The sequence below is a fragment of the Protopterus annectens genome, chromosome 6.part0 (genome assembly GCF_019279795.1).
Source record: "Protopterus annectens isolate FY-2018-M chromosome 6.part0, PAN1.0, whole genome shotgun sequence".
Classification (NCBI taxonomy): Eukaryota; Metazoa; Chordata; order Ceratodontiformes; family Protopteridae; genus Protopterus; species Protopterus annectens.
In genome coordinates, this window is record NC_056737.1 from 843,340,906 (window position 1) to 843,368,545 (window position 27,640).

A 27,640-nucleotide genomic window follows, 5' to 3' on the forward strand; every position below is an offset into this window, starting at 1 on the left:
GGTGTCTGCTTTGGAGGTCTCTGCTGCTTAGGCAGATTTTTATTTAAGCCTCAGTATGTTTTTGTGTGTTTATGTGTTTGGTTTGCTGTCGTGGTAGGTCTATGTGAGACTGGAATTGTAGTGAGTGTGGTTTCCTTCTCCTCCTGACTGGTTACGCCAGTACTGAGTTGAGAGCGCTTAGCCTCCAGTTTGGCTATATGGTTGCATCTCTCACATGTGTTGGAATTTGTTGGGAGGAGGAGAGGGTTGTTTGTGTACATGAGGCAGTTGTAACATTGCCTCAAGATTCCCAGATTCACCACCTGGGCAGGAGAGGAGATTGACAACTGACCTTTGGACATGCTAGAATAGTATTGGGAATTCCTTTATAATTGAAAAAAAGGGCCAGTGGGGAACAAGGTACTCAAGGGGAGTTTGTGAGGGTGTAGTGCTTTTAATTTTTTAGTGCTGACTTATATAATTGCTTTAGGAATTATGACTTATATAATTGCTTTAAGAAGAGTAGTAGTACCAACAGCCTGGAAGAAAGTGGTGGTAGCTGTAATACCTAAAGAGGGTAAAAATCCATCAGATCCACATTCATAAAGGCCCATTTCAATAGTAAACTATTATTATAAAGTGTTTATGTCTATAATGGCTAAAAGAATGGGAAAAGTGATGTCAAAAGTGATAGATATGGATCAGTGTGATTTGGTGGTGGGAGCAAACATTTGATCACATCAACAGAATATTGATGATACAGAGGAAGCAGGATGTAAGAAAATACCACTGTTCTTGGTCGGTTCTTGATGCAGAGAAATCTTTTGACAGAGTAAGCCAGGATTTCATGAGCAGGGCAATGGAAGTAGTTGCTTTCCCTGTTAAAATTATAAGGTTGATTAGGAGTATATATGAGGGATCAGAGGTGAAATTTAAAGTGGATGGGCTTCTCTTTGATAATTTCTGCTTGAGTAGAGGAACCAGTCAAGAGTGCCCTCCCTCCCCTTTGTTGTTTGCATTATATTTAGAACCATTGGCAAAGTAAATAAGGGACTCAGAAATTCAAGGATATAAGTGGTATGGTATTCAAGAAAAGCTGGCTCTATTTAGATGATATTATTGTATACCTGACAAAACCAGAAGGGAACATTACAGTGTTGTGGAACATTTAAAGACATTTTCAAATCTTATTGGGGTACAACATTAATGAAGCTAAAACAAAGGCAATAGCAGTATATTATGTATCCACACACAAATTGGTCCAGCAATGCCTATATTTAAGGGGACATGATAAAATGAAGTATTTAGGAGTATGGATTAAAAATGACTATGTTGTGGCAGCTAAGGATATGTGGGAGGAGACTAAAGAGAAGATAATATAATAACTGAGAAATGTAAGGCTTTGCTATATGGGTATGGACAGTAAGATACAAGCAGTTAATGTTTTTAGTCCCTTTAATCTGATACACAGGTCAGGCATATTGTTATCAGCCAGAGGAGACAATGTGGATAGCAATTAAAAAAGAGCTGAATTATTTTATCTGGGAGGGGAAGATGGCAAGGGTCAAGTGCGATAAGCTGATTCTTCTAGTAGACAAGGTGGACTAGGATTACTCAATTTGAAGGGGTATTTTAGAGCAACACAGTTAAGGCTCTTATGCAAAGCACAATCAGAAAACTATAATTCAAAGTGGAAAGGGATGATGATGATGATGATACAGGGGAGAAGCTCAAGAAACAAGGAGAGACTAGGATTTTGGATGCAAACCCTTAAGGAGAATGACAGTAATCATACAGAATGTTATATTCATAAACTACAGGAAAGTACTTTAAGAACTAAGCCAGCATGGGAATGAAGACAAGAGATTTTGCCAATAGGAATAACTGCAATTAGGGATACAGACAGTAGGCAAGGCGGGTCTGGAATGTATTGGAGAAAACTGGCAAAGGATCCAAGGTATTGGGAGCAAATAAGTAGAAAGGGAAAGGCAATAGAATGGGAAGACACCAAGAATTTATTTGGACTGCAGGTTAGAGATTGTCTTCCCTATCAAGGATTGATATTCGAGTATAGGTAAAGAGAAAGAAATAGGGGGTTCTAAGTGAAAGACCACCACTGGTAGAGTTTTTAATAGAATCTAGAACAGAAGGTGTAGTTAAAAAAGAATAATTAGTAGAGTATATAAAATATTGCACAACAACTATAAGAATCAACCAGAGGAGCTTAGAAAGGATTGGGAAGAGAGATTGGGTAAGCAATTCACAAAGAGATAATGGGGGAAGTATGTAGATCTTCCAAATATGCAACAAAGTCTAGAAGATTTAGGATCTTTGCATAGAAGTGTTTGCATAGGTATTTTTATCCTCAAAGTAGACTCCAAAGAATGTTTCCTCAGGTAGACAACAAATGTTGAAGGTGTGATGGGGAAGAACAAGGTATTTTCTGGGAGTGTAATGAGTTGGCAGACTTTAAAGATTCTCTACTGACTGCTTTGTCAGAGATACTGGGTGAGCAAACTGGTGTAACTAAGGAAATGATATTTTTGAGCCATGATACAGAATCACAATTGCCTAGACATAGTAAGGCATTGCTGAGTCTAAGTATGGTGGCTGCTAAAAAAGCAATTACTAGAAAATGGAAATCAAAGTCTAAACCAGCTTTACTAGATGTAGTGAATATAGTAACAGACATAAAGTAACTGGAAATGAGATCTTTAGAAAAAGGAAGGAGCAAACTACATAGGAAAAAATGGGAATTGTGGGAACAATATATGCAGAGAGGGAACGAGGTTTAAAAGAAGGCAGAGTCTGAATCAGTTATGTAATACTTAATTGACAAGGACTGGGTATATTGTAAGTGATGATTAATGTTTGCAACTACAATTGTCTCAATGGGGTACTGTGGTGTATAATGTTTGCAACTAAAATTGTATTAATGTAGTTTGTTTTTCATGTAAGATTGCCTAGGTCATACATGATAATTTAATAAAGATGTTTTTTTTTTGTTTAAAAAAAAGAATTCTGGGCAAAGCCAAAAGTAATGGAGGCAGGACAAAGGTCCAAAAAGGGACAATTTTTAAAATATTATTTCCTTTTTTATTTTCTCTGTTCTACTGGGCAAAATATCCATCTTCAGAGCATTGTCTGGTTAAGTGACTTTCTCAAAGTCACAGAGTAGGCAAACTGAGATGAAGCAAATCAAACCTGTACTTTTGACTACTGGAAGCAGTTCGTTAAAAGCTCAGAAACTTAACACTCTGCACTAAATGCCAGTCAACTCTAATTCACTTAAAAATTTAAAAGAACAAAGGGTGTTGCTTTGGCATACATTTTATGAACAATACAAAGGTTGAAACTCTAATGACTACCATTATTTTGAAACTGTAATCCTCAGTAATTTACAAAAAAATTAATTTAATGAAAGACAATGTAAAAATATGAGGCAAAATCAGAGACTTTTTGCAAAATTGGGGACAGATGAAAGGCAGGCAACTCAAACCAACTTAAAAAGTTAACAGAACAACAGCTATTGCACAGACATACATTTTAACAATAAGATCTATAAAACCATAATGCCTGGCATGATTGACTGAAAATAATCCTCAATGATTTACCAGAAAATCAAAATTTTTTTGAGGTACAGCAAACGTGAGGCAAAATCAGAGAAATTCTGCAAAACAGGGGCCAGATGAGAGGCAGATAATTTTAATTCACTTGAAGAGGTAAGAAAACAAGTGTTGTACAGACATGTATTTTCCAAACAAAAAGAACTATGAATCTGTAATGAATGACATTATTCACTGCTTGTAATCCCCATTGATTTACCAGAAAAATCAAACGTTTTAAGAGGGACTGCAACAGTATAAGGCAAAATCAGAGATGTTCTGTAAAGTTGAGAGTAGCTAAGAGGCAGAGCTTTGTCCTTTGCCTGAGTGCAGAAGTGTGCGCACAAGCACTCACACATTGCATAGTTACTTACTATAGCCACATGGCAATGTCTTCACTCTTCAACACTGCTCAGTACTAATTTTTGTTTTTAGGAGACCATACTAGTGTAGGCTTAACTGCTACTTGTCTGTTTTGGCTGTTACAGGTACCAGGAAGTCTTTGTCTCTCATTGGCTCTATATTCAGGCTAATAAAAAAAAATAAACTGGAGCTGTTGTAAGTCAAACTGGAGTGGACAGGCAAAATCTGTGTTGAATATTGTGGATGGGGTACTTTTTTCACACCATCAGTAATTATGGGGCCTTCAGCTAGCACCAGGCCGTGAGCCTTGTGCTGGAGCTAGCCATGATCGTGATACCTTTGTAAATGAGAAGCAGATTAACAGTAACTATTTACTGTTTAAAGCATAATAATCTATATCCCTTCTTTTTTGAATTAAATAGCATGTCATTAGAAATGTAATGAAATAAAGGTCAAAAGATTAAGAATGCGTAAGGTTACATACTTTTAATTTAATTTATTTGATTTTTCACTCACTCCTGTAAATCATACAGAGTACTCACTCCTGCCTCAGTACCACTGTAAGGCTCACAGGCATACTGATAACTGTACATGCAATTAAAACGTTTTTTTTTTCATTTACTAAAAAGCAATAAAACATGAATTATTTGAATTTGTTTCTGTCAATTTGATTGTCAACCCTTCTGGCTGAATACTGATTTGTTGGACCCCATCACCAAATTAAGTGATACACCCCTTTGTAAGATCCTCCTGAATAAAGGACAGTGAGAAGAACATGTTGCAATGTTTGTATTCCACCAACATCAAGCTTGGCAGATGTGCAGCATGTGTAGTGGAACAGTCATCATCATATGATCAGTCAGGCGATTATTTTTGAGACAGAGTTGTTATCTATTTGTGGTTACATGAGACAGTATATCAGTGACAGTATGTGGCACTACTACAAAGACATCAACGCCACTGCAAAGTGACACAAGTCTGAACCAATGCCCTACTCATGGGAGATACTCTTGTGCTACTTCAAGTACTCTGATCTGGACTGCACTGGTTTTGTCACAGATTATTATAAATCTTGATTACTAGCATGCCAAGCAAGCCTATTTTGCCCAGTAGCCAGGGTTTAATGAAACTGAAGCTCAATGCCACAATATCAAGTGCAAAAATACACATTTGAGTACTGGTATCTCTGACAGCCTCTCAGAAAATATGTTTCTGAAACACAAATTACCAACAAAAATCCATGTACAGTACAATATTTTAATTAAAATAGCTCCTTCCAGAGTGTCTGTGACAACCCCGTTAATTGTTTTAGTAGGAGTGTACATCATCTCTCATATCCCTTATTTTTTTAATCAACTTGAGTGTTTTTTCTTGGTAATCTGAATTTTCTGCATCCTATTTTGCGAGATCATGGTAAAGTAAATGCAGTAGTCAGCACTGCTGTACCAAGCACCTCATCACACTGATACTTAAAGAATTGTTGGCATTGTAATATTAATATATGTGATCAGTGAACCATATTCTGATTTCTAGAACAGTCAAAATACAGAACTTGTACATTACAGTTAATGGCACTACACTGACCTACATTGACCTGCTCTGTATTGTTTTTCAGAGAGTCCAAACTATGTTTGATAAAGCACTACGTATACATGTGAAGCTGTATGGAAGTATCCAACAAGAATGTTTTGCAGAGTTTCTCACCATCCTCAAGGGGTATGACTGCACTTTGTTTACAAAAGATAAAATGCTACGAGGAGGCAGAATTTTAAGTTCATGCTACATAAATGTTTAACATAAAGCATGCTAAAAATCCATAACTCACATGAGAAATTTGACCTGCCACAGTTTCCTTAGTCAGTACACCAGATATAATGCTTTACTGTAGGTTATTTAGAAAGATGTCCTTCTTTTTACACAAACCTCAGCAGCCCATTTAGTAAACATCCATCCACAGACATTAAATATTGAAATCAAATATTTATCAAACATTTCATAAGTTACTGTGGGGTAACATTAGGGAGTCTGAATTATAGTTAAAACTATTTGTTTTTCAAGTTCAACCAAGCCTCAGATTTCACTCCCTAAGATATACCTTAAAACTATTACCAACATAGCAGCCCAGTTACTACTAGGAGGAGATAGTCACCCTAACCCCAGCCCAAAAGCAGTCTCTTACAACACACTAAACTCCCACCTACCACTCAAACATAAACCTACCGACCTACTAATACTCAACTTGAACAGTCACAGTATTATGAATAAAATAGAAGAGCTGCATTCAGCTATCACCCTATATAATCCTAGCATAATACTCATCACAGAGACATGGCTTAAGCCACACATCAAGGATAACTCAATGACCCCTCCTAGATATAACATTCAAAGAGTGGACAGACTTCACAAAAAAAGTGGAGGTATTGCCCTACTCTACAAAACCAATCTAAAACTCCAGCTACTACAAAAAGAATTTCCTAACCCCAAAAACACTGAAATCATATGTGCTAAACTTCTCTTAATCCAGCACAGGCACCTAAACTTACTTGGGATCTATATACCCCCAGGAGATAACCTAACCACCCGAGTCAATACTTCACTGGGCTTCCCACTCCCTTCCCCAAGAAACCATAGTACTTGGCAATGTCAACATCGACTGGAACTCTATCCACTCACCAAAACTCACCAGTCATATAAACCTGTATAATTTCACCCAACTCATTCAATCACCCACTTCCATTGGTAAGTCCACAAAAAGGGAATCCATGTTAGACTGGGTCCTCACAAACCAGCCCAGCACTGCCCATCAATGTGGAACACTGCCTAACTCTCTCAGTGACCACAATACCACTTTCATCCTAAGACACAAACTTAAATCCATCAACTCCCCCTCCCTACTACAAACCTGTGCCCACAAAAACTTTTCCACAGATCGCTTCTTAGAAGCCGTAGAATCCTGTAACTGGTCTCTCATCAAAACCCTCCCACAAGACAAAGCAGTAGAATACTTCAACTCCACATTTCTAGGCATCCTCAACCATCTAGCCCCAATCAGAACAATTAGAATACATAGCAACCCTTCCCCCTGGCTACAAAACGCTACAAGGGCCTTACTGAAAGAGAGGGATAAAGCCTGGAGAATCTGGCATCTACACAAAACACCCACAACTAAGCAAGCCTTTCTTGAACTTAGAAACAAAGCAAAGAAACAAGTTAATATTGACAAGCAAAAACACTACACTTCCCTACGAAGAAAATACAGTAGCAACCCTCAAAAATTCTGGGCTGCAGTGAACAACATTCTCCAGTCCAGTAAATCCACTACATCCCTACCAAATATAGAGGGTACAAACTTAGACATAGCCTCCAGCTCCTCAGTGCCTAAACTCATAAATGATACAACCCCCACCAACCTCCCTCAACCCCCTAAACCCTAAACAAACACTAATCCTTCTTACTCAAGCCGGTACCAATATCAACCATCCAAAAACTCTTAAGCAAAACTTAAACCGATCACCCTCACTGCCGACAGTCTTCCTGCCGAATACCTCCAACTTGCACCCAGGGCCATAGCTTACCCCATCACATTACTAATAAACAGATCTATTACTGAACATTCCATTCCAACCTTGTGAAAAACCTCATTCATCATCTCCCTTCACAAGGGTGACCCCTCTACCAGTCTTTCTAATTACCGACCCATTGCAATCCTCTCACCCCTATCAAAACTTCTAGAAAGGTGCATTCACCATCAACTCCACACCCACCTTCTCTCCAACAACCTGCTATCCAATTCACAACACGTCTTCCTGCCATCTCACAGCACCACCACAGCCCTAATTAACTTCACCAACACCATAAACACATACAGGAAGCAAGGTAAACTTGTCTCTTCCACCTTTCTAGACTTATCCAAAGCATTCGATACAGTTTCCCACAATAAACTCCTAACCTGCCTCTTGTATCTCAGCCCTTGACAGCCCCACTCTGCTCTGGTTTAATAGCTACTTTAACAACCACCATCAGTCTGTCAAATGACTTAATTCCCCCCCACTCTCAGTCACAGTTGGCGTACCTCAAAGTTCTGTTCTTGGCCCCCTCCTTTTCAACATCTTTACAAACCAACTCCACTTAGCAACTACAAAAGCTGAAATAGTCCAGTATGTTGATGATACAACTCTGATCTGCTCCGCATCCGACATACAGCTTCTCCCAACATAAAACCCAACAATCCTTCAGTGAGATAGAAAATTGGCTAAACAAATCCCAGTTAATATTAAACCCAAAGAAAACACAACTTATGTTGTTCCACCCAACAAAGGCCAATGATACTACCTTCTCCATATTCTCACCTAACAAGACCCTCATCACCCCAGTGCCAGAGGCAAAATTGCTAGGATTTACAATTGACCAGCAACTAAAATACAACAAACATATATCCCTCACTGTCTCCAAAGTCCACAAAAAGCTAGCTACCCTCTATCACTGTAAAAAGTACCTAACTTCCAAGTCTATAATTGCCATAGCCAGAATCCATCTCTTAGCAACCCTACTTTATGCTTAACGCTAACAAACCTAAATAAAACTGACCTTAATAAACTCTCCACTTACTAAAACAAAATTGCCAGGTTTGCAACCAGTGCCAAATCACGCTCCCACCACTGCCAATCCCAACATATACTACACTGGCTAGAATTCCCAAATTTACTGTGATACCACCAACTCAATCTAGAACATCAGACTTTGTATTATCCTGAAAAGAATACCTGACCTGACCGGCCTTCTAAACTTCTACAATTTAAATAGACAGTTACAATCCAGTAACAAAGCTCTAATAGAAAATATCCCATGCAAAAACAGCTGCGGTGAATCTCTCTTTCCCCACAAAGTTGCAAAAACATGGAATACCCTACCTCCTGACCTCAGACTACAAAAATGTACATCCACTTTCAAAAACCTCCTCAAATCATATCTATTCACCAAACATTTATGTAACTGCAGTGGACCTCTCTGAAAGTCCCAAACTACTGTAGGATGTTATTTCCTGATGCCTCAGGCAAATTACTAATATTGTGTTCCCCTTATTCTCATTGTACATACTGTAAATATTGTTTATATGCCTATACTATAATAAATATACTGTACCTACACTTGTCTATAAAGTGTATGATCACATGTTTGTACTTAAACTCTGTATAAATAGCTTATTAACCTTTCTACATTTGTTCCCTAAACTTTGTCACCTTGATTGTTATTATAAATTGTTCATTACTCTGTAACTGTTTGGAGCTTTTCTCCCCAGGACACCGCTGAAAATGGACACTAGCTGTCCAGCCGGACTATCCTGGCAAACAGATGTTAAATAAATAAATAAATAAATAAATAAATAAATAATGTGGAGTTCATAGTCACATCATTCAAAACCCTGTCATAGAACTATTGCATTCTATTAAAAAAGATAAAAGAAACAAAGGTAAAACAATTCTCAGTATGATTCAGACTTCTTAAGGCTTTATACATTCCAGTTTACCAATAGAATAAACAAATAATTTAAGGCAGTTTCTTTAAAAATATCCATTTTTTATAATAGAAATAATTAATAATAATAGTGCACTAAAATCTGTTCTAAAGTTGCATGATAATTAAGAGATATTTTTTAAATATTTTTTCTACAGTAATGAGACACATACAGGCTGTCATCAGAGGGCTTTGCCTCTTCTACCTAAACATGACATAAGTATATGAACTCGGAGACCACAGTACTTCAGGTTAAAGCTACTTGGTAATGCTATAGTTTTGGTAGAACTTAAGGGCTTTATTTCCCCTTCAGTAAAAGTATATTTCACACTCTATTACACAGGCATTACAGCAATAATTGATAGTCAGAACACTGTATTCCAATGAGATTCTGAACAGCATTTAGAAAAGAGTCTTTATGAGCATTTTTTTGAGAATTATTTTAAGGGAAATGGGCCACATATGCCATAAATAAATGTAAATTTGCACAACAGGCATACTAAATGGTACTACACATTTTTTCACTTGCATTAAAGAAACCTATGGCAAAATTATAAATGATTGAGTCCTCCAGTAGGTTACAGATCTCTTTATCACAGAACTGTTCCGTAAGACCCCAGTCCCTGAGAACCAGTTATTGAATGTCTCATTTATTGAAGGAGCTGTTTTTTGTTACTCTTTTTCATTTATTAAGAAATTGTGCAACCAATGAAGTGGTGAAGTTTTACACAATTCTGGCTGATCACTTTCTCTGTGATTGTATGATCTAGGTATTACTACAAGGCACCATTTTTGTGATTTAAATTTCTTTCCTTTGTTTATATGTTAGATTTTGAGTATTCAGTATATAAAATCCAAAACAGATCCTAGAGTCAGTATGTGGACTTTCCAAACCCAATGGAGATGATCATGCTCCTATGGGACCAGCAAGTTAAACTAAGGAAGGAAAAGCCAGTTATGCATGGTATGTCAGGTAAATCTAATCTCACTAAAAACCTATCTGTTGAAGTCTACTGGATGAAAGCATTCACAAGAAAGCTCAATAAATCGGAAAACATTCAAGAGCAATTGTATTGTCCTGCATTTTTATTTTAATCCATCTTTTTAAGGGCGGCCACGGTGGTGCAGTGGTTAGTGTTGCTGCCTCACCGCAAGAGGTTCTCCGGTTCAATCCTTGGCTGGGGTACCTTCTGTGTGGAGTCTGCATGTCCTCCCTGTGGTCGCGTGGGTTTCCTCCGGATGCTCCGGTTTCCTCCCACATCCCAAAGACATGCTGTAGGTGGATTGGACACTCTAAATTGGCCCTAGGTGTGAGTGTGTGCATGTGTGTGCCTTCTGTGGAAAGTTGGGCACCTGGCTGGCAACTCAACACTGTAAAACTCCACTGCCAATCATGAATGGACAGGTGATCCGCTGTGGCGACCCCTAACCGGGAAAAAAGAAGAAGAAGACAGAATCTTTTTGAAATGGTCAGTTTATAAGAATTCCACTGCACAGTGATCAAGAACTTGACAGGATCTATAAACATAAAAACCCAATATGTGTTATAGTTTGGTATTGGATGCCTTTCAATGGGTAGGATATGTTTAGCGGGCCCTTGATTACACATGCTATACTCTTCCAGTAATCAGACATCAAGTCAGATTATTTCCAAGGATAAATTGTTCTGCCCTGTCAAAAATAGTCTTAACTTACAACTGCAGGCACTTTATGTATGCACATACATGCCTAGCACTTGATTCAAGGTTATATTTTCTAAAAGTTTCTGTTGTAAGAGTTTTTTATGCACCAAATGAAAGCTGAAAAAGTAAAAATGTAATATAATTTTGAATAACTCAAACAGTGAGTTTTACATCGTAATTGCTAAACACATTACACTAATAAATATTTGATAAAGAGAATATAATGCTTCTTTTATGCACTGCATTGTTATGTTTGCATTAAAGCCTATAACATGTAATGGGGTGAAAGTGCAGGGGGCACAGCTTCCCACACTTTTTTAATTTAATCTGCTGTCATAATTTCTTTTGTACTTAATTGCTCATTTATGGATTTATCTATGAAGTATGCATAAACGAAAGCTGGTACAGACTTACAGTTTTTGTCTGCCCTAAAGGCAAACATTTTGTTTCTCTCATAAAAATATTTTGCAACTGTTCATTGCCATATGCAATTTATGAGCACTGCTACTATTTTTTAAGTCATCATCTATTACAAGTATACCACCATATCATGAGTAATAGCTATTTGAGTCTGAAAGATCCAGCAACTTCAGGTTGATTCATAATGTGCTTTTAACCAGTTCATCTTGAAGTAATACCATGATTGTGTGAATGTCCATATTGTCCATATTCAAGCTCATCTTGGATCTATGGATGGGTAATAGAAAATTTACTCCAGAACTGCCCTCTGTACTACTAATAGACAGAGTTAGCTCCTAAATGATTTTCCCACACATGATCCCCCTCAAATTATCTATAGTATGATCCCAGTTATTCTCACTAGGGTTAATATGTAATTATCAACCATGGGATGGGTAAGGCCAATCTAACACCAAACAGGATAGGTTAATTCAAGCATCAAAACAGAGATTGGCTAGGCCTAAAATGGTCTGCAGAGGCAGCTCGCCTGGTACTTAGCTATGGACCGAAAAGACAAAACCTTGCAAATGCTATTGTCTTTGAGCAAATGAGTAAACTGTATAGACTCATTTTAGTTCTGAGAGAAAACCAATATATATATGTTTGCGTACATGTCTGTGTATGTATATGTGTGTGTGTGTGTGTGTGTGTGTGTGTGTGTGTGTACATTTTTAGTATTGCAATGTAATGTGTGGGATTAGAGTTAGGGGCAGGGTTAGGGTTAGTACATGAGTACAGTGGTACAAGAAGCCCCCGCACCCCCTCCTCATGCGTGTTAACACTAATCCTACCCTTAAGTCTACACATTATGTTACTAAAAATCCTTTCCCTAACAGTACCACTGTTAAGATTATGCTTGACCTGGGTTTTATTGTTTTTGTTTACTAATGCTAGAAGAGAAGAGGTCAATGTTTAGTGATTCTCTCTGTTTTCTACTAATGATGATATAATCATGCGCGCGCACACACACACACACACACACACACACACACACACACACACACACACACACACACACACACACACACACACACACACACACACACACACACACACACACACACACACACACATACATACGTACATACATATACATATATGGATCACTGTTATTTGATGGAGTTACCATTTGACTTAATGACAAATCAATGAATCTAAGTGGTTGAAGCCCATTTCGCTGAATGACAATTTGGCTGAAATTCCATTTTACCAAATTGGGTATAGCTATAATCATTACTGATGTGGTTTTCTACATGTGCAGTAGTTGTGATTCCCTGTGTATGGTATTTTCAATTTCTACACAGTTGTGTGACTGTGTATGTAAGTAAGGAGGGTCTGGTGACTTTGCATCCACATGGAGGGTGTAGGAGAAATGTGTTTGTGCATTAGCAGTGATTCACTGCATGTGCTTTTTTTATCTTTTTCTTCACTGTTGTGCAACTGTGGAGTTAACAGATGTAACAAAGAGGGATGCAAAAATATCTTTGTGAAAACATTTCCCTTGGGTGCTTTTTACTGTATCATATTTCAATTATTTTGAATTTGATTAAATAGGCTTTCAGTGAAAGTGTCTTTCAGCCATTTTCACTCAGTGAATCAATTTTCAGTGCACACACACACACACACACACACACACACACACACACACACACACACACACACACACACACACACACACACACACAGTCATAGTCATACTTGAAATTGCACATATCACAGTACTTATTCCAAAAAAACTTTCTTGCAATAATTTTACTTTTAATAACGCAGTAGTACAACCTTTGGACAGCTGTTAATTAAAACAAAAATTGCTCATAAATAATATTTTAATATAATTCATAAATGGATTACATCAAGTTTTTCTTTTACCGATATCTCAGTTATATCTAAATATATATTTAGCTGTGAAAAAAGGTGCAAAGCTTTTACCTTTCAGGCACTGAATAAAATTTGTCATTTTATGGTTGGTTCTCAAAACAGGATACGTCACTGTCACACTCTTAAAGTCAAATGGCTACTGTAACATTTCCTCACTGGTACTCTTATGGTTCATCTGCTAAATATGTCACACTGCTTTTCTCCAAAGATGTTAATGAAACCTCATCCAGTCAGTAGTCTTCTGCCAACATCATGGCCTTTATTAATCCCAAACATAAATTATTCTGTTGCAGTAAACGATCACCAGTTCAAACCATAAAGGACATCTTTCTACTCAGTGGCTTCCATACATGTGGCCAGCATCTTAACTTGTTGATGAATAACTTTCTGATTTAATTTCCTTATTTTTGTTTCTGCAAATGTGTTTGCAGTTATATACTTTGAACTATGTGATTGCAGATCATTCATGCTCTCTGTTTAGTCTGTTGGGGTATTTCTTTGTTCTACATGGCTGTGCAACTATAGACTTGGCACATATAAGTAATGCAGTACTGGCAGCAAAGTTTCCTACATGGTAAGTGCAGATGGTTTTGCCCCCTGCAAAAACTAATATTTGCTGTTTTGTTTTTAGTTCGTGTTGGTTGATTATTTTTGACTGGTCATTTTTCATTTCGGTGATTTTTCAGGTCTATATTATATGCTCGAAGTTTTAAAACTTTAACTGTCATATAATCAGCCCTATATGAGTGAAGTTTTAAAACTTCGAACATATAAAAAAAAATAACTAAAAAGAAAACTAATCTACCTGAATGCTCTGAGCAGGGGGGCAAGCTCCCCTGCACCGCCCAACTTGGAGAACTGCGCCTTCCACCCCCCCGCTACTTAAATATACCAACTCCGAGATTGCACTAGAGTGAAGTGAGATCGCTCTAGAGAATATTTCCCTTTACTTCACGTAGTGTGATCTTGGAGTTATATTTAAGTAGCGGGGGGTTGGGGGTGCAGGGGGGCTTGACCCCCTGCTCAGAGCATTCAGGTAGGTTGTTTTTGTTTCTATTTATTTTTTTTTATATGTTCGAAGTTTTAAAACTTCGCTCATGTAGGGTTGATTATATGAGCATCGAAGTTTTAAAACTTCAAGCATATAATATATACGTTTTCTCCACTAATTTTTCACAGTAAAGCCCCACCCAACATCAAGAATAGCCTAAATATGCCCCCTGTTTTAGTTTACTGAAAGAAACATCTTACAAGTGCCCTTCAGTCACTGTACACTGAAGTTACTTAATGTTTGTCGAAGGTAATTGTTACTCAGATGAATGCAATTTAATTCAGTCACAACTGGCTTGAGCTTTCAGATAGTGCTCCTAAAATGCTGATATCTAATGTAGGCTTATACTGTGTTTTCTTTGTGATAATCTGGATATAGACTAGTACCTTTCAGTGCTTAATTAATACTAACATTTTCTGATTCTTTTTCTTAGTTATCAGAAACATTTAAATAACTTCCTTCAACACTGTAAAAACACGAGAGTCTGCAAGAATTATTACCTGCATGTAATAGAAATAATAGAAGGATGCCACAACCTCAGGTATGTTTTGTATAGTTATATAAAATGCATACTAAAGCAAATTCCGTACATTTTTTTAATTAGAAGAAACATAGTGATAGGAACCTATGTTACATACAAAGCCAAACATGTGTACTCTCTTGAGAAGGGAAATCTTAATTATTTCCTTCAAATAAAAGGGTGGAAAGGTCACAAATACAAACCATATAGTATAAAAGACAAAAAAGACCCTGTCAGATGAGAGTCTTCATTGTCTCTTTCCATAAACCTCCTGAGTGGCGGTCCATGGGATATATCCATTAGTCACACAAACACACACAGGGTACCCCTACTCTCCATAGTGTGCTCATAGATGTACTCACCCATCCAGCCATACACACACACACACACACACACACACACACACACACACACACACACACATACACACACATGCATACACGCTTGCGCAGACACACACGCGCACACACACACACACACACACACACACACTCAAACACTCAGTCACCTGAGACTTCTCATCTCTCAACTCCTCATCCCTCTGAATACAGTTACACATGCAACCACACACATGTACACACCCGACTGCTATCTGTCTGCAAAACTCCCCAGCACGTGCCTCTAATACAGTCTCACTCATTGAAAGTAATAAGCGAAAATGAGCCTTTATCCAAGTTAACAAACTTGCAGTTTAATGATTTTCCAACTCTCTTCTCTACATAAATGCCTTTCTGCAGGCATTTCATTGGGTGCACATGGCTAATTATCACTGGACATTACCCTGGAATGCCTCACTAGCTTATAGCTCAGAAGCAGGGACAGCCCAACACAGTGTTCCCACAGACCATGCAGAATCACTGTGGTTACTGGTCTGTCTCTGCAACAGAAAGAGTCACCGCCATCAGTAGCAGCTTGAGTTAGGGCTTAACGCTGGTAGCAGCCCTTTCTGAATCCAGACCATTAGTTTTGAAACATAATCAATTTCTTTTCAAAGGAAAACAATGTTCCAAATGATTTATTTGCAGCCTTTTATGTTTTTATTATTTTTGCAGGACTTTTCAAAACATTGCCCCTCCTCATTTTTTCTCTTTACTTGACTTAACACAATCAGAACTGTATGATACTCAGGAAACATCTTTAAACAAATCAGTTGATATGTGTTTTCAGTTTATAATAGTCTTCATTTTATATATGATGAAATATGCACAACAAGATAACTTATATACAAACTATACTTAAAATTTAGTTGTTTTGAAACCTACTTTATGAAACAGTAGAAGTATGTTTTGGGGCTTCTTGATATGTAAGTTCCTGTGTCTGACACAAATGTAATTCAAACCTTTATTGACAGCACATGGTAAAAGCAGAAGCAGAAGTAAATTAAATTTGTGCCTTCAGAGTCACCATACCATTCAACCTGCTTGGCTCATCTGAACTAATTTATACGTTTTCAGACACTGATAAAGAAGTCGGTTTTGCACAATACATCCATTATTTATGCATAATATCGCTTTATATTGACATTTTTTATTTTTCTCCATGTGAAAGGCTTAATAAGCTGCACATAACTTGCAACATGTTTTAGAAAAGATACTGTGTGTGGTGCAGCTTTATACCCTTTGACCTCTTATGTCTACTTCATGTAATCCAGTTTTGGGAAATCAGGCCCTTGTGCCATATATACTGTGTTGGATGTGGAAATAGCCTGCTTTGTCAGCAAAGTCATCTAATGAAAATACATGCCATGTGCACTTTGGGGACTTTGACCTTCTAGCCATGAATAGCTGTAATTCTTTGCAACTTTTCTTGTTCATCCTGCTTAATAAATCTGTTGTGTTACATAAATATGTATGTATGTACATATTGATGTGCAGGTACGTGTGTTTGTGTGTGTGCATGTGTGTGTGTGTGTATGTGTGTGTGTGTGTGTGTGTGTGACTGTTTGCATTTGCATATTAAATACATTAACAATTTTACTTTGATTTTTTCCCCCTTTTGTGCTACACTCATACATAATGGTGAGATATAGGGCCAGATTCCAAAAGACTTGCTCTCAGTTTAAATGACTTACTCCAGATTAAGCCTGCCCCAATTCCAAAAGACTTGCTCTCAGTATATGTGACTTACTCCAGATTAAGTCTGCCCTGATAGTGAGTCACTTACACCGAGAGCAAGTCTTTTGGAATCGGGCCCCAGCAAAATAAAGTACTGTGGCTTTAGTCAGTAAATATGGTTTCAGTAGTGAATATACTGCCTAGAACTAGGTGTTTTGCTTACTGTGCAGCAGTGTTGTCAGAGATTAGAAATAAAAAACAAGCACAGTATTAAAAATGTTGTAATGGTTTTATAATAAAAAGGTATGATGTCTTAGGAATCCATAAATGCAGCTGATTTATTAAAGCATTAGTTATCCAAAACTGGGAGATTTAAATAACACTGACATTTCTTTGTTATTCACATGTATTTCAGTACAATTTGTCTAACAGCTATTTTCTGATGTCTTGCCACACCTAGATGTGTTAGCATCATTTGACAAGGTGGGTTTAATATAATGAATTCTTCCATAATGCTATGGAAGTAGAAAAAATGTACAACTTACTTAACATAGGGATGTAAAAATGCAATGAACAACAAATATGAGCAAAGAAAACAGGCAAAATCTGTTTTATTAACAAAATAGTGAGCGTGTTACCCTACTGGCCTGTTGGAGAATTCCCCTTGCATTTGGAGTTAATTCATCTTTTTAGTCAACATGGCTGTGAATTTCTTGAGGTGCTCATAAAATACAATAATAAAGACATTGAATCACTGGCTGTTGATTTAGATATACTTGAAGCCTCTATAAAACAGCATGAGGCTTATGAGAAATATTGCTATGAGCATCAATGGATATATTCCAGCATTGAGCACAATCTCCTTGTCCTGAAGGATAATAAAATTAGAAAGCTTAGTAGGGACAAGGTGGATTATAAAAGAGTTAATGCCTACCTAAGGGCCAACAGTGGACAAGCTGGCAGTTATCAAGAGCTGATACTGATAATATCCCAGAACAGAATAATGTTGGTTATGGTACTGATGAAGTTAATATTGAGAGTATTGAAGATTATGCTGGCTCTTTTAATATTCATGACTATCAGCAGTTTCCTGAGCTGCGAAGGTCACAGAGTATTATACAGCAACATAATAACCAAGGGCTATTAGGTGCAGACAATAATAACCAACAGGATTTTTATGCACTATCCAGATGCAACCAAAGAAGGGGGTTCCCACAAAACAGAGGGCATTGGGGAAGGAACAATTACTGATGGAGGAAGAATTGATTTATTGTAACATAGACAATATGCCTATGATTCAGGCACAACAACAACAGTTTGACAATTTACAGCCAGTTATAGACACTAGTAGCACTGGCGATTTTAATATTTTGTAATTTTTTGCAGACTGTCATTAATGTTGAAGTAGCAGACTTTTTGGCAAAAATACCTAATTCTGTATTTGTGAAAAGAGCCAACATTGCAACCACCATTGTTGACTTGAATTTTTTTTTACTTAAATTAAATTTTAAGTAGATTTTTATGACTAGTATGATGGTTGATAGTAATAATTTAGATATATCAAGCACATTTAAACCACCACTACACCCCACACTATTGCTATCTGAGAAGTTATGTGAGCTTGACTTCAGGTATAGGCTGTCGGCTCATAACAGGAAACTGTTAAAGGATAATTTAACTAGTGCTGAAAGAGCTGTTTTAACATTTTTAAAACAACAGAATATAAGGTTTATGAAACCAGATAAAGGGGGTGGGTTGGTGGTAATACGTGTATGATTATAATGTTAGGATGAATGAAATTTTGGAGACAACTACTTATGAGGAAGTCTCCATTAATCAGGTAAATATTGCTTATCGGAAGGTTGGCTTATTATTTCATGACATATTTTTGGAGAATAGAATCAATTTGGATATTTATAATTATTTAGTAATGAATTCTCCAACTACCTCAACCATTTTTGGTGCCTTCAAAATTCATAAAGACATCAAAAATCCACCTATGAGGCCTGTTGCTGATTGCCGCAGTTCCATCACTTTTGCATGCACCAAATATCTAGATAATAAGTTGAAGATCTTTATGCAGCAGGCAATTCAGATTTGTAGGGACTCTTGACATTTTTTAGAATTAATGAATATGGATGAATATGATGAGCAAACATAATTTCTTACCACTGACGTTAAGGACTTGTTTTGAGTTATTCCCCAGGAGGAAGGGATAATCATGATTAGTGAATTTTTAGTTACTAAAGGTGTGCCACAAGATGATATCAATTTTTATGTTGATCTTTTTAAAATAGTGCTACATAATACTTATATATTTTTTTGATGGAAGAGATTTCCTGCAAAAGTAGAGGTAGCTATGGGGTCACCCTATGGGAATGTGTTTGCCAGTTTAGTAAGGGCACAATGGGAAAGAAACTATATTATGGAGAATGAGTTTTTAAACAGTATTTGAGGGTTTATGTGCATTATTTGGATGATATTTTCATCTTATGGACAGAAAAACTGGATATGCTTTATGATTTTGTTGCATATCTTGGTACAACCACAACTTTTTTAAAGTTTACACATGAAGTACAAGCACACGGTATTAGCTATTTGGATGTTAGTTTAAGAAAGGATGCCTTGCAAGGTAAATGTTTGGCTACCTTTCATAGAGAAAGCACCTATTCTAATTCCTTTTTTTGCATTTTAATAGCTCTCATCCCAATTATCAAAAAAGATCAGTTGTAAAAGGGCAACTAGTGCGTGCTGTTAGAATGGTTACGTTGGATGATTACTTTCATTGAGAATGTAAAACGTTGAAGGACATGTTCATTGTTAGAGGGTATCCAAGTAGCCTCATAGATGATCTTATAGATAAGGTAACTAGAAAGAGAAATTATGGATTTTTTACCCCCCCCCCGTATTGGGAAGAAATGTTGTAACTCCTATTGAAACTGCCTCTTTATATAATGATGAGCAGTGTGATTTTATTTCTAGTTTTATTTCCACTTTTAGTACTGAGTATGCACTTATTAGAAGTATCATATATAAAAATTGGAGTATTATCGAAGAGGATGTTATCCTTAGGCAAACAGTGCAGCAAAACAAATAGTAGCAAGGAGAGCTAGTAATTTAAAAAACATTTTACAATATGAAGAGCAGCACGCACATAGCAAAGCAATGGGAATGAGAACATGTGTGGCATGCAGGATTTGTAAACTGATTTTAGTTTGTCAGAGTTTTCATGTTCGGGGTATCAAATATAATTTGAAAAGTACATATAATTGCAATTCAAAAGGGTTAGTATATCCTACTTTATGTCAGTTATGCATATCATATTATGTTGGTAAAACTGTAAGGTCTGTTAGGGATAGAATTTGTGAACATGAATATGCTATCAGAAAGCAGAAAACCACTAGTGCACTGGCTAATCATGCCATGTCCTATTAGGGCCACAACTTTAAGTATTTAATAATTGAGCAGGTTGCTGTTAGCTGAAGAGGTGGCCCATGGACGTTACAGTTAGAAAAAAGAGAATTAATATGGCAAATATTACTGAATGCTTATTCCTGCCCAGGTTTAAATGAGCACAGTTCAGTCAATTGTCTTCTTAAATTAACTGCTTTGAAAAGGGAGCTGCCTAGAAATCCTCAATAGCTCAGCCAGTAGAACATCAGACTCTTAGTCTGAGGGCCCAAGGTTCAAGTCCCTGTTTTGGTGCCCTAATGTACAATAGGAATAATATTTATAGGTTGTTTTATATGCTTCTAGTAGGACGTTATCTACAAAATTATTTATTAAATTAATGATTTTTAACAAATTTATTTTTTAGTTTTCATTTATTCTAGAACATGAGTTTTATTAGTATATAATAAATATATAAGTATAGATAAGGTTTGTGGGCTTTATACTGATATATTGACCTGGGTAAGCAGTGCTTGGATATGCCTGTATCTAAGATACAAGTTTTTATTATGTAAGATCAATGCATTTAAAATTTATTTGAGTATAAGTTTGAATTTTATGTAAAACACATACATTTTTGAATCTTATTTATAGTTTTATATATTTCATAAAAGGTTTTAGTAAAAACGTTATGTTTTTCAAAGTTCTATATTAAATTGATATGTATTTTAAATTATGGTTCATTACATTTTGTAAGCACTTTGTAGGATGTGGTACGCTTATGATGTAATTTATCAATATTTATGAGGCTGATGTCATTGATCATGTGTTTGATGATGTTATAAAAAGGGGCAGTTAGTAATGGCACTGTCTGATGAAGTTTTGGAATTGTACAAGACGAAAGTGCTCACTATTTTGTTAATAAAACAGATTTTTGCCTGTTTTCTCTGGTCATATTTGTTGTTCGTTGGATTTTTACAGTGTTTGTGAGTTTCTTCTTATTGGTTAACATATGGCTGTATCAACAGGTGATTAAATTAACATCTGCTATACAGAATGAGTGCTTCACAAGCTGAAACTCATCTTGGTACACTTAACTTTTAACTCTTTTCTGGGCATACTTAGATAGAAAGTCATATTTATTACACTTCTGCTTCACCACCATTTCCTTTCTCCTTACTCAATAACCAGGAAGCCGGCGTTTACTTAAAGAGTCCATGGCTTCAGTGGACCCAGGCAGTACATCTCCCATAAAAGCTTCAGCTGATGTTGAATGCAGTTTGTTTAAGCTGAGTAAATAGTTAAGTGTTGCTGCGTTTTAATGACCAGACCTGCAATGATTTTTTAAGGGTATGAAATTTGTTGTATGCTGTTTAGATGTATTTTGCTCAGTCTATCCATTGTTCTGGAATACACATGTTACAGTTATGGTATTAGACTCACTAATTATTTTAGATGGTGGAATAATTTAAATGGAATGACAGGTGGCCAGATATTCTTACAGTAACTCCGGTGTTTACCTTTAGATACTGTTTACATTGGACAAGGTAAGTTTAGCAAAGCCCGAATGTGTGATGATGTACTTTTGGTGACAAAGGTTCTGTAAGGGGGAGTCTCATCCCCATAGAGCAGTGACCTTGGAGATGATTATATTTTAAGTAAGTTGTGTAGGGGACATAAACCCTAGAATGGAGGGTATGGCAGGATTTTTTCACATGAAAATCAGACAGTTTATTTCAAGATTCTGATATTGTTTTGAGCAGTTTGTTTTGTTTGAAACGTCATTCATACTGATTGACTGGGATTCACAGACAAAGAATCAGCAGCTCATTCCCCATAATGTACACATGAGCTGAGTTGCACTGTTCTACCATTTAATGATTCATATTAATGTATATTCCCATAAGTGCAATATTTCATTTAGTGGGAATGTAAATGACTATGAATCACTGAAGGAGAGCAGTGTGCTCTGCTTAGCTGTACGCTTCACCACACTGCCCTAGTTTGTAGCATAGGTACCTAGCAGACTACACACTGAACCATGTTCTTCATGCTACACACAGTCACACAGCCATACACCCTGCACAGACTGACATACACACACCCAGTGTCTGCACATTCTACATCCTTGATCAATCTCCACATCACAGGCCCTATCAGGCAGCAGCCATCCACCTCAAACATATACACAATGCATGCAGTTAAAATTAGCACTCTCACTGAACCACTCACACACACACACACACACACACACACACACACACACACACACGCACACGCACAGCTTCCCTATGGACAGATTCCCTCCCATTGTTGTGGTAGGCAGTTTGCACATTATAAATGACTATGTCTTATGTAATCTGCAAGTTTCCTAAATGAGCAGTGCATTTAGTTGTTTAGAGATGTCATCAGTATAGGCTCCACCCCATCACTACCATGTTTACACACATCATCACAGTTCTTGTTACTGGGTAGCGTAGAGCTACACTACTGGTCAGCAGCTTCTCTATGAATCAGTGCAGGCTTACCTCGCTCACAATGCACCTTGTGCAGATTTGCATATTAGGCAACCTGTCAAAGAATCCCATTTGTTGCCTTCTAATGAGATATTCTACTGTTTGGTGCACCTTCTTTCACTTAATGTTTATAGACTTCATAGTCATAGTTTCATAGGTTCATAAGTGTGTACTAGGCTAATGGCCCTGGAGCCTTTACAAGCCTAGCCCATAGGATTACCCTGGCATCATGCCACCTGACCTTAGTTCCCAGTGCCTCTGTCGAATAAAGCCACTGGAGTGATCCCTGGGGTGAATTTTCTATTTCCCATCCACTCATCAAGATTTCTCTTGAAGAGGGCCAGTGAGGTCCTCTGCTTGGCATGTATGGGAAGTCTATTCCATAGCATGGGCAGTCCCTGGGTTATGAACTTGTCCCTCCATGTTCTGTTGATTGTGGTAATGAGGTTGAGGTCTCTGCAGCATGTGGTGCGGAAGGGTTGAGATTTCTTTAGATATAGCATTTCTAAATTTCTAACAGAGCTGGGTCAGAGATGGCTTTGTAATTCAAGCAGAGATCGCCTCTAAGTAGATGATATGAGACAGAGAATAGCTGGAGTTTTTTGAGTCCGTCTATATGAAACAAATGTTTAAGGCCTAGGATCCTCTTTGTGAGGTACTTTTGTGGCCTCTCCAGTTGTTGCAGGTGTTTAGTGAGGTACATGCCAAATGGGGCATTGTACTCTATGATTGGCCTAATGAGGGAAGAGTAGATGGAGACAATGACCTCTTTCTTCCTGGATGCAAAACCCTTAGTAATGAGATGTGTCACATAGAAGGGCTTTCTGACCACAGTGACAATGTGGTGGTCAAAGGAGAGGTTGCTGTCAGCCTGTGTTCCAAGATCTCTTATAATGCCTTCAGTGGACTACCATTGATGTGGTAATTCATGGGAACCAGGTTTTTCCCAAAGGGGATGACGACACATTTTTTAGCATTGAGCTTAAAGCCATGATTCAGACACCAGTCGTTGGTCTCAGTGAGGTTTTTCTGTAGGATGTCAGCGTCACTTGGGGAGTTAACTCTGGTCATGAATTAATAATTCATGTTAAGGGAGTGTATATATTTGCAGCACAGAGAGGCATTTAACCCAATTTAAGTTTATTTTAATGAATTGAATTCTCTGGTAGGATGGATGTAGGCCGGTCCATGTATCTTTTTCAGCCATGATATTGACCAGTGGCAAGCATTTATTTCTTTTTTTTTCAAAACAGGTTTATTGTTTTAACATATAAGAGAAATATCATAACAATTTTATACAAGTAATTAAAAACAGGTATTATTATAATATTCAACAAAACAACTAAAGTATTTACAAAGACATCCACTACAATCGGATCAATTAATTAAACTAAAATACCATGCTATTGAAATTAAAATTTTTTTAACAAATTTTGTAAATTATCCCATACAATAAAATAAGATGTTTTTCTATTTGTTCTAGTCCTAATTGTGTTTATTTCTATATGGCACACTATATTCATAACATTTTTAAATTCATTGAACGAAGGAGGTGTATCTGAAATCCAATTTCTAGTTATTATTTTCCTAGCCACTGCTAGAATAGACCATAACAAGGGAAGCTTAACTTTTTTAACACTTTGAGGTACAGGTGTGTTTAATAATATAAGAGATTTAGAAATAATGAAATTATCTGTAAAAAGAGCCTGCAAAAATTCATTAATTGACTTCCAGTATTCTTTCAATTTTATACAGTCATAAAACATATGAGCCCAGTCAGCATTAATTTCTACATTACATCTCTTACATAGATTATCTTTATTATTTATTTTATTCATCATCAAAGGTGTATAAAAAGATCTATGTAAACATTTCCATGTATAAAGTCTCCAGACAATGGAAGACGTAGTTCTATAAGCAGATTCCAATATATATTGTTTATCTTGTTGATTTGGTGGGTCCCCATTAATAGAAGTGAAATAATTCCAGTATGAATCTACACTGTAATAAATTTCTTGTCTGATAACTTTATGTATGTATGAAAGTTTACCTTTATCAGAAACTTTATGTTGTAAATTCAATATCAAGTAATCAATCAGTGTTGGAATAGATTCTTTAACAGTTATAGACATTACATCTATTTTATTAATGAGATGTTGTCTAAAGGTCTGAACCTCTAACCAGCAAGTTTCTCTTAGATCAAATTCTTGTTTTAAGAAATCTAGATTTTTAACTTTATTATCAGATATCAACTGATACCAGTACTTTAGATCATTATCTATAGCTAAATGAGTTCCTTCAGAAGTAGATGACAAAAGCATACCCTGAGTATACATTATAGGAAATACAATAAAATTCCATTCCCTATACTTAGGATGCATGAATATAAAGTTACGATAACTAATAATAATATTTAATGGGTAACAAACCATATGTTTAGGTGTAATAGGTGAAGTACAAAATTCCTTTAGTAACCATAACATGGAGTTATTTACAATCATAGTTTTATGTGTTAAGGAGATTTTCATGAAGTGTATACTAATTAGCTCCCAATAATCTTTCCATTTTGTGACATATGACTGATCTATTAATAAAGTAATAACTTTTACAATAGAAGAGATAGTATATAAATTAAAGTCTGGAAAAGAAATACCCCTTGAGACCAGCTATTAGTATGTTTCTTTAATGCAATCCTAGGTCTATTAGGTGCCCATAAGAAATTTAACATTATTGTGTTCAGTTTCTTGATAATTATTTTTGTAGGTGGAAGTATTATTGATTGTATTAAGTATAAAATCTTGGGGAATATTATCATTTTAATAATTGTAAGTCTCTCCTCCATAGTAAAAACATATTATTCCAGGTATTAAAAAGATTTTGTATATTAAGAAAACAGGTATTATAATTATTATATATAATAGATTTAATATCTTTAGATAGTATTATACCTAAATAAGTTATCTGACCTGAATTGGGTACATATTTAGTAAAATCACTAATGAGAATATTTTTTCGTGTATATATAGGTAGTATTTTAGTTTTTTCTTCATTGAATATTAAACCAGAAATACTTTTAAAATTCATCATGTTATCAAATAGAGACTGTATAGAAGAATTAGATCCTGCTGATGTAATTAGAACATCATCTGCAAAAAGTTGAATTTTGGATGTTGTATTTTCATCTATTTCAAAACCCTCTATGTCAGTACTGTTTCTGATCAAATTAGCCCAAGGCTCCATTACTAAAGTGAATAATAGTGGAGAAAGTGGACATCCTTGTTTTGTACCTTTAAGAATGGGTATTTTTGTGAAACATATGTTCCTACCTTAATATAAGCCAACGTTCCTTTGTATAAATGTTCAATTAGATTTACAAATGCATCCGAGAAGTTTGTGCACTTCATTAAGGTAAACAGATAGTCCCAACTTACTGAATCAAATGCTGAACTTATATCAAGACTAATAAGTGTTAAATCTTTCTTTTTCCTATTTGCAAAATCTATTAATGTTAAAGTTCTTCTTATATTATCAAAAGTATTTCTATTTACAATGAAGCCTGTCTGATCTATATCTATAATGCTGGAATGATTGTCTTCAATCTATCAGCAAAGATATTCATAAACATTTTATAATCAACATTAAGTAATGAGATGGGCCGATATGAAGAACATCTAGTTGGATCTTTATTAGGTTTTAAAATTGGCGAAATAAATGTATATTGCCAAGATGGGGGATTATTAACTCAGTTTGGGCCAAAATAAAACCTTATGTATTAATGAATATGTATTTTTAGAAAGGATTTTATATATCTCTGGTATAATACCATCATTACCCGGTGCTTTGTTTGATTTAAGCTTATTTATTTGTGTAATAACTTCTGTATATGAAATACTCTTGTCCAATAGTTTAATCTATTGTTTATTAAGCTTTTTATTCATATTTGTGGTTATAAACTCCTTTATTTTATCTTTAGGTTCCATGTTAATATTATTATGGTTAATTTTGTGAAAGTGATTTCTAAATTCATCTAGTATTTCTGGTATACTAGAAACATTCTTCTTTTTCCTTAGAGAAAAGATTTCTTTGATATGGTTTTGTTTATTCAACCTTTTTGTTTTATTTTTAAGTCTATGTAAGTATTTGGGGCTTATTGAATAAGACAAAAACTTGTATTTCTCTAAAGTTATTTTAACTTTATGAGTTAAAATTTCTTTGTATTTCTCATTTAGTTTGTTTATTTCTTCAATAACTTTCTTGTCCATAATATTTTCTTTATTATTATTTTTATAAGAGTCTAATTTACTTTGAATATCTAACAATTCCTTATCCCAAGATTTCCTTTTATTATTATACCATCTGATACTTTGTCCATATAGATATGATTTTAAGGCATCCCAAACATAAACAATGGAGACTTCAGGAGTGTTATTTATGTCTAAAAAATGTTTTACTTCTGAAAGTATATATTCTTTATAGTCATTTAGTTGAGTTAAGTATGCTGGTATCCTTTTGATCTGAACATTATGAGTATTTTTTATCATGAATTCAAAAACAATTGAATTATGATCAGATATAGGACATGAAATGATTTTGGAATTAATTAAATCTGTTACCATCTGGTTAGAAATA

General features: G+C 35.9%; 1 protein-coding gene across 1 annotated transcript in view; it reads left to right on the top strand.

The window, feature by feature from the left end:
• The first annotated feature begins 5,571 nt into the window (after positions 1-5,571).
• LOC122804078 (tumor necrosis factor alpha-induced protein 2-like) overlaps positions 5,572-27,640 on the top strand; it is a 284,869-nt gene continuing 262,800 nt past the window's right edge. The window contains exons 1-2 of the mRNA XM_044073737.1: positions 5,572-5,663; positions 14,965-15,072. Of these exons, the coding sequence (XP_043929672.1) occupies positions 5,575-5,663; positions 14,965-15,072 (197 nt within the window). The 5' untranslated portion in view covers positions 5,572-5,574. The remainder of the gene's footprint in view (positions 5,664-14,964; positions 15,073-27,640) is intronic.